Raw genomic sequence first — 9,427 nt, 5'->3', positions numbered from 1 at the left:
GCTAAGACCATTGTTTGTTGCTTGGGTACTTTAGGTACCGTGTTTGACATGTATTAGATTTAAATTATAATTATTAGAAATGTTATGTCCGTGTTCCCGGACTTCGGGATAGCATCCCATACCTCATTGGGCGATTCCCCTGTCGCTCACCCCTCACTCTTCCCCTTTTCAGGTGAGACAAACAAGTATGTGATATTTGGACGGACTTGGTGCTATTGGACTTTTCTTTTGGATTTTATTTGGGCATGGGTGAGAGTTGTCGGGTTTATGGGCTTTTATATTACGGGATATTGTTGGTGGCCCGTCGTCCTTAGTGTCAGGGAGACGGGTGTCACATTGTTGTATGATGACGCGTCGGGGGTCACACGCTGTCCTCCATATAGGAGGTGACGGGTGTCACAGTATTTGTCCCGCAAAAGATCTTTGATTCGAGTGGATTAGTGACGTTTTTGGTCCGTCAAACTCTTAAGTTTGATGGTTTTGTTCAGGCGGTTGGTGGATGTTCTCATCTCCAGTTTGTTGTTGTTCATTCGTCAGTCATATGGCATGACGTTATGCTTCTTTTCCAACAAGAAAGCTTTCTAAAAGCGCCATGGCCTCCTCCATTGATTATGGTGTCGTTTCGTGTTTGTTTCATTGGGTCGTTGCCTCCGACAACGATTTATTTAAGTAAACCGAGAAGAGTTTGTTACACAAAGGAATTGTGGAGTATGATGTCTTCAGCCACTGCTATAATTAAAATGTATCTCTCAATGGATGAGGATTATATTACAAATGGAGTTGGAGTTTGTGTCGTCTGGCCAGATATTCCATTTACCAATTTGGTAGAATTTATAACGAACATGGAGACGAAGACGAGTAAAGACACATCATCTTTTCTATCTACTAATGGTAAACATGGTACAATATTGTAATCAGGGAAGATAAAGTCAATGCAAAATCCTGTTGGAAGGGCCTGGATACATAGACGTTTGTATCTTGAAGAACATTCAGAATTTCATACGGAAGCTTTGGGTTTTTTTTCATGCTGTGTGTTAACATGGATTTTTCTAGCCAAAAGTTGCTAGTAAATCACACTTGCATCAGAGAAATGTCAAGTAAATAGAAAGGAAATAACGGAATTAATGTTTCGTTACGAGTAAGACTACTCTTCGGAAAGCATCGTCAAATTCACTTTTATGTTGTACTTTCTCAGTAATTGGCGCATATATCTGCTTATGTAATAATTAGTTTTTCGGAAGTTCTGAATATTGATTTTGTAATCTCTAATATTTATTAATAAAATTGTTTGTTTGCCGGAAAAAAAAAATATTTTTAGATTTTGTTTTCTTAGCTTAAAACTCCATAAATTTGTTGGGCCCTAAGCTATTGCTTACTTTGCTTGTGTCATGGCCGGGCCTGATTCTATACTGAACTAAACAAAAATTTAAAAAGTACTATATGAATGTTACGCTTCTGTGTATTTTCATTCATGAACTTTATAGTAGTGCATACTCCATACTAAACTAAACAAAACTTCAAAAATACTACATGAACTCTCAAAATCGTGCTTATATATATTGACCGTCAAAGGTGTTGTTAGTCATCCGTTAATTAATCAAAACGACGTCATTTTAGATAAAATCAGTGTAAACAAAAATTTAAAAATACTACATGAACTCTCAAAATCATATATATATATATATATATATTGCTGACCGTCAAAAATGTTAGTCATCCATTAATTTATCAAAACGACGTCATTTTGAATAAATTATGTAAAATAAAAAAAATTGAAAATGCTACATGAACTCTCAAAATCGTGCTTATATATATTTACTATGAATGGTCTTAGTTATCCGTTAATTTATTCAAACGAAGTCATTTTGGATAAATTCTGTAAAAACTAAAAATTATTTTTTGGGAGGTTCGAACTCTCACACAGGTGGACAAGTAAGAGCATATTAACAGCTAGACCAAAATAACTTTCTTCTATAAATTGTGTAAACATTAACTTATCTTTAAGTTATAGTTTAATCAAATTAATGTTATCAATTTTTTATTGTTCTAGTTTTATCAAATAAATCTATAAGTATTTATGTTTTTAAATTTAAATATTTATTCTATAAAGTAAATTAATTATTATTAATTCAAATATTTACTTTATACTTGTCCACTAGTGTGAGAGTTAAAATCTCCCAAAAAGTAATTTTTAATTTTACAGAATTTATCCTAAATGACGTCGTTTTGATAATTTAATGGATGACTAACACCTTTCACGGTCAATATATAAGCACGATTGTGAGAGTTCATGTAATATTTTTAAATTTATAATTTTGCAGAATTTATCCAAAATGACGTCTTTTTGATAAATTAATGGATGACTAACACTTTTGATAGTCGATATATATAAGCACAATTTTGAGAGTCTGTGTAGTATTTTTAAAAAAAATTAATTATACAGAATTTATCCAAAATGACGCCGTTTTGATAAATTAACGGATAACTAGCACCTTTGACGGTCAATATATATATAAGCACGATTTTGAGAGTTCATATAATATTTTTTTGAATTTTGGTTGAGTTCAATATAGAATATACACTACTATAAATTTTAGAAATGAAAAGGTACTTTCATGTAGTGTTTTTGAATTTTTATTTTGTTCAATATGAAATACACACTAATACAATGTTCGGGAAGAAAAATGCACTACGGGTAAAGTTCAGGTTGAAATAATCTATTTTCCCCTTAGACCAGCAGAAACGTAGATGATAACCATAAAGGAGAAAAAACAAAAAAAAAACTTTTGAGGAAGCTAGAATCCGGAACCTTCCTCACAACGCCGGGACCGCAAAAAAAGACACTGCCACCAAAAAGCTTCGACCCGAAACATTAACGTCGGAGAAAGCAAAGATTGTCACCAAATCTGTTTAGATCCACAGAGAAACAGTGATGAGAAATAAGAGGGGAGAAAAACAAAAAATAAAAAAGGTTTGTCAAAAAAAAAAAAAAGGCTAAGCACCTTTTATTACTACTACCAACCATAAAAGTGGAGAATGATGAAAGAAGTTTGGGTGAATTGGTAGGATAACCATTTGAGAAAAATATTAGGCAAATGACCATGTAATAAAGTTGGGGGTTTGATGTGACAATTTGACGCAAAAACAGACCAATTTTCTCCTTTTTTGTGCATGAACGTTTTAGTAAATAAGTTGTATAAATATGCTATACTATACTTGTTAGACATGTGGTATGGGATACTATAATCATACATTTTTGTTATACTTTCATATTTTTCAATGCGTTGCTTTAGAAATTCATTTTCAACACTGGAGCCAACTTTACTCGCCGCGTAAAAGACAAACACGAGCAATTAGAGTTTTAACACCAAAAAAAATATGCACGAGGAATTGGTAGAGTTGCCACCGAAAGAGGAAAAGGAAGAAGATGAGAAAAAAGGGGAGGAAGACGAGGAGAATAATGAGATTATCTATAGAAAAGTTGGTGGAGTTGTCACCAAATTTGCTGGGGAAAAAGAGGAGATGGAGAACATTTCTATTCTATGTTTGCTAAATAGAATAAAACACACTAACATATTAAATTTTAATGTGAACTGTTCATCTTCTTAAAACGTGAAAGACTCATTAGGAGAAGGAGGATATATGATTGGTAGAAAAAATAGTGGAATTGTCACCGGAGTTGATGACATTGATGCCGAAGTTTTTCATTTTTTCAAATTCTAAAACTTAATACATATCACATACTATACTACATTGTCTATCCAAATATAAAAACTATACTATTTGGATAGACAATGTAGTATAGTATGTGATATGGATAGACAAATATAAAAACTATACTATTTGGCCATTGTCGAGTTTCGGTAATATAGTATGTATGTAGTGTTGTTTGTAATTGCTTAGTGTTGGTCAATAAATGTAAGCCAATGATTCAAAAAATGATAGAACAACAAAATTAATACATGTCTCTTACTGTGAAGGTATATTTTTATTCATTGTTTTCTAAATAAAATATAACAAAATAAATATTACACTGCATAAAAAAAATCACGAAATGAAAAAATTGATATAATTAGCAGAGAAGATGGTTGATTTGTCCAAGCTGATGAGAAAGAAAAAGAAAAACTACCACATAAAATGGAAGAGGAGAAGGGAAGGTGGGCAGAGGTAAACAGATGACTAGAGGTGGCGATAGTGGAAGAAAAACGGTGAAAATGATGATGGAAAAAGACGGTGGCGAAAATGGTGGAAGAAAGATGGTGGTGGTGATGATGCTATAAATGAAGTCGATTAAGACGAATCAAGAAATAGATTAGAGATGGAGAAAATGAATAAATAGACAAAGAGAGAGGAATAAATGAAAGGTAAAAAAAAAACAATTAATATATAATATACACTCTGTATTCTAGCCATTAGTTTGTTATGGTCATTTTTTTTATGGTTATTGATGCCAATTTTCTAAGAAGTTTTTACTCGACATAAGAAAAGAAAGATGAGAAAAACGATTGTTCTAATATATTCTATTAAAATAGAAGTCACAGCATCTTTTTATGTGTTTTTAAATGGACCTTTGTATGTTGATAAAAAAAAATCTAACAAAATCTTATTAAATTTTTTAATTTTTTTGTATACACTAATGCATTATTAATTTTGTAATTAATAGTATAATACTATTACAAAATATTGTTAATTGATATTTTATTATAAAATAAAAAAATAAAATGTGTATGCTATTTTCATAAACTTTCTAATTATTCTATATTATATTAAAATAAATGTTAAATATGAAATAAATATAAAATTATATAAAATTTATAAATTAACTTATTTTTTAAAAATCATTTTAATTATCATTCCTATTCTATTAAAATAAAAATCACAACTTCTCTTCATGTGTGATAATTTTTAAATTTAACTTTCCATAGAAAATCGTATTTGATTTATTTCTAACAAACTTTCTAATTAACATTTTCGCATGAAAAAAATCTAACAAATCTTACTAAAACTCAAATATTTTTTTACGAAATAATCCATTAATTTATTTCGTAATCAGTATTATAATATTAGTACAAATTAATGTTAATTAAGATTTATTATAAAACAAAAATAAGAAAATTTGTATGCTATTTTCATAAACTTACTAATTATAGTCTATATTATATTAAACATAAAAATATATTTACTTACAAAATCCTGTTATATACTAAAAATATAGATGTTCAAGTATATTTTTTAAAACACAACAAGGAAATATAAATGATCCTAAACAAATATTTGTTCTATAGTATAACAAAATAAACTTTAAAAATATTTTGTCTGAAAATTATTGAAATTTAAAAATATATTTTGAAGGAATTTATCTATTTTATTATTTCAGATTATGAATTTATTGTAGCGAACTTAAAATTATATTAGTATGTAATAACAATTAATAACAAAATAATATATAAAACAAATCTTTATATATTAATAATGTCAAATAAAAAATCTAAACAATAAGACTATTGAATTACATTATATATTAACTAACAGTGTCAATAATATATTTAAAATGTTTACGATTATATCAAAATTATATATTTATAAAATGTATTAACTATCCGTACGAACATGCAAGTTAAGATCTAGTTTCACAGTTAAAACAAAGATGCAGACTCCATCATGGAGTCACCACTACTGAATGTGCATAAAAGTTCATACAAGAGATTCGATGGTGCATATCAGACTCGCTAGATGACCGTGGGCTCTAGAGTTCTTTTAAGTAATGATATAATTAAGCTAGATCTACATGTAGCAACAGCAGATACTAACTTAATATCTAATATGCAGTGTTTAGTTTAAAAATTTGATAGTTTGTTTTTAATAATATCCGCTATTTTCAATTTCATTTAATTTTGCTTGTTTATTGATTGATTGATTTATATAAAGTACAAGAGTAATAAAAATATAAAGAATAATCACAAAATAATTTTTTTAACAAAATTAAACTATATATATTAACCTCAATATTTCATTATGATTATGATTTTTAGAAAAACTAGTTTAATATATAAAATATCAACTTCTAATAATTTATCCTTTCTCAAAAAAAAAAAACTTCTAATAATTTATTTTATCGAATATCACATTAATATAACACTGTAATATTATGTATATAGAGACAAAAATTAAAATTTCAATGCTATAAATTTATCCAAAATTTTAGTAAAAATTAACAATTATAAAATTTTAACAATTTATAAAAGATAAAACATATAGTTTATACAACCACTCATATAATGTCGAAAGAAAACACATATAAGTAAAATAACATTACATTATTTCGTACTTTAGAACAAAAAATTTATATTGTTTATTGCTGATGACAATATCCAAATATACGATGTTATCTTTGGACGCCTAAATTTAAAACTTTTGAGTTTTAACTATAAAATATATTTTTCCTAAAATGAAAATTCATGACTCTGACCATGTCTAATGAAACATTAATGTTAGTGTTAACAATTATATCACAGAATACTGACTTCTAAATATATCAAATTATTTAGGCTTAAAGTATATATGGGCTTTACCATCTTTATTCCAATGTGGGCCTGACATAATCTAACAAATAAATTATATGGTCGACATGTCTAACTAAATAAAAAATAAGTAATCTATCGAAAGATCGAATTTTAGTAACATATCATTTTAAGCCAGCGCATAGATTCTACACGGAGAAATTAGGAATATAATCTATAGAAAAAAGGAAGTTATAGATTTTTTTTTTGAATTAACTTATCCAAGACGTGGCAGAAAATTAGTGATTAATACGAAGATAATCATGTGTACAAGATATCGTTGCAAGGTTATATAACCACTCATATCTTGTGAAGAAAACATTAAAAACTTAAAATAACATAAATATTTTGTACTTTGAAAGAGAGTTTGTTCCGTGTTCATTGCCGGCCCGAGATCTAACATCTGATATTCGACATCTGACATTGTAAAAATATAAATCTTTTCTTGTTTTGTCGATCTGATTTTTAAATGTTTTGTTTCTCGGATCTTTGTTAATGGTGTTGGTTTCTGAGTTTAGTTTAATTAACAATTACTTTTTCTCGATTTTGATTTACGTAGAATTTTATGTCAGGAACTATGAATTGACTCGGAAAGTTGGTAATGATTTATTTTTTTATATTATTTGATAATTTTTTCTTTTCGTTTTGTAATTTATCGTTGATAGTTTTCATAACTAAAAGTGAATTAAACTATTTTTTTGTTGTTCATATATTATCGAAAATATGTTTAAATTATCTCGGTGTTGACACATAAAATTTTAAACTCTAAAGCATTATATATGTAAAACACACAAATGTAAACAACATAGTATAATGTAAAAAATATATATATCTCTATAGATAGCTAATTTAGCTGTATATGAGACATGACAAATGAATTTGTGTTCTAAATATTCTCTTTTTGAAGGAAACAACATAGCATACAAATAAATAAATAAATGTATTGTATACACATATTAACCCAAGTATGTCATCTATAAAAATGTCAAATTTTAATAATCTATCTTTTCAAACCAAGACATCATAATTCTATTTTTTTTTTAAATTAGTATGATAATTATGATAGATTATTATTGATAATAAAATAAATATATTTTTGATCAATCTAAATTTATTTTAAGAGAATTATTTTTGTTAGTGACTTTAATTTAATTGATGGCTAGATATTCATGATGATTCACTAATTTTTTATTTGACAATTTGCTATTAAATTTATTTATGATTAAAAATACATATGATTTATATTTGTTTGCTGTTCATATAAGTTGTGGACTACATATGAAAAGTGCAAACCATGTTTATATATAACTCTAGAAATCATGACCCAATTCCCCAAATAATAATATAGAAGAAAGTTAGAGAAGCTATATATATCGCTAATTTATAAAATGGATCACACTTTGACCAGAAAAAGTGAGAGGAGTGTGGGAGGGAGGGAGAGAGATGGCCTTCTCTGGCCTTCTTCCCCGAAGAGTAGAGAGAAAAACTCTCTCCCTCTCTCTCCCTCCTGCAACTTGTAATCGTTTCTAGAAAGATAATCCGTTTTCGCAATTCCAAACTTTGGCTAATGGCTTCTCTCTGCTTCGTTGGTTCACAGATTCGCTCGTTTCGTTTAGCTAAAGCGAGCTCACAGCAATGGAGTCGGTGGGAAAAGTCGTTAGGAAGGAGATCGACGGGGTCGGGTTCTGCTTCGGTACGGTGCAGTCTTACGATCCTTCTGGATTTTACGAGATCGTTTACGAGAATGGCGTTACGGAGACTTCGAGTTTGACCGAGTTTGCTGCTCTCCTGGTGGGAGAAGGCCAATTCGAGGAAGCGGAAACGCCGGTTCAAGTGAATGGTTGTAAGAGGAGCAGGAAGCGGCCTCGGGAGAATGTCAAGCGATACAGTAAGACGTTGCCGAACGAGGTCAATGTGATGAGGGATGTCGATTTGAACGAAGAGATTCCGGAGGAGGATGCTGGGGTTAGTGACGGCGGTTTGAGAGGGAATCTTGATTTGAATCGTGCACCTGTGGAGACTCTAGATTTGGATTTGAATACGGCGGTGCCGGAGCCTGATGAAGGTATTGGTTACGAGAAGAATTCTAGTAACAAAAGGAGGAGATTGATTGATCTGAACATGGATGCGAGCTGTGATTTGGAGGATGCTGAGGTCCGTGACTTGAATGCTGACGAGAGGGAGGGATGGTTTGATTTGAACGTGGCGGCTGACGTGGAGAACAGCAATGCTGACGTACTAGTTCAGATGAACGGAGATGGCGAAGTTCAAGAAACCAACGTGCAGGATGAAAACGGTGTCCAGGATGATCTTGAGGCTGGAGGATTTGAAGAAGTCCATGTTGCTGAAGTCTCCAGCGGTCAGATATTGGAGGAGATACAGGAGGAGAACACTGTTTCAGCGCAAGATCTCAAGGCTCCTGATGCTAATGGATCTGAGGGGGATCATGATGTTCCTGAGCATAACAGTGCTTCACTGCCAGATCTCAATGCTCCTGATGCTAATGGAACTGAGGGGGATCATGATCTTCCTGAGCATAACAATGTTTCACCGCAAGATCTCAATGCTCCTGATGCTAATGGAGTTGAGGGGGATCATGATCTTCCTGAGCGTAACAACGTTTCACCGCAAGATCTCAACGCTCCTGATGCTAATGGGACTGAGGGGGATCATGTTCTTCCTGAGCATAACAGTGTTTCACTGCAAGATCTTAATGCTCTTGATGCTAATGGAGCTGAGGGGGATCATGATCTTCTTGAGCGTAACAGTAACAGTTTTTCACCGCAAGATCTCAACGCTCATGGTGCTAATGGGGCTGAGGGGGATCATGTTCTTCCTGAGCATAACAGTGTTTCACTGCAAGATCT

The 9,427-nt window shown here is 30.9% G+C and overlaps 2 protein-coding genes across 2 annotated transcripts in view; both read left to right on the top strand.

Annotated features, from left to right (window-relative positions):
* LOC106315265 overlaps positions 1-550 on the top strand; it is a 2,852-nt gene extending 2,302 nt beyond the window's left edge. The window contains exon 4 of the mRNA XM_013753009.1: positions 489-550. Coding sequence (XP_013608463.1) covers positions 489-550 — 62 coding nt within the window. The remainder of the gene's footprint in view (positions 1-488) is intronic.
* A 7,440-nt stretch (positions 551-7,990) lies between these two features.
* Positions 7,991-9,427, top strand: part of LOC106318951 — a 7,937-nt gene continuing 6,500 nt past the window's right edge. Inside the window, exon 1 of the mRNA XM_013757127.1 lies at positions 7,991-9,143. Coding sequence (XP_013612581.1) covers positions 8,196-9,143 — 948 coding nt within the window. The 5' untranslated portion in view covers positions 7,991-8,195. The remainder of the gene's footprint in view (positions 9,144-9,427) is intronic.

The sequence above is a fragment of the Brassica oleracea genome, chromosome C9 (genome assembly GCF_000695525.1).
Source record: "Brassica oleracea var. oleracea cultivar TO1000 chromosome C9, BOL, whole genome shotgun sequence".
NCBI lineage: Eukaryota > Viridiplantae > Streptophyta > Magnoliopsida > Brassicales > Brassicaceae > Brassica > Brassica oleracea.
The sequence above is the reverse complement of the archived record's forward strand: the minus strand, read 5'-3'. Positions and strand labels throughout refer to the sequence as shown.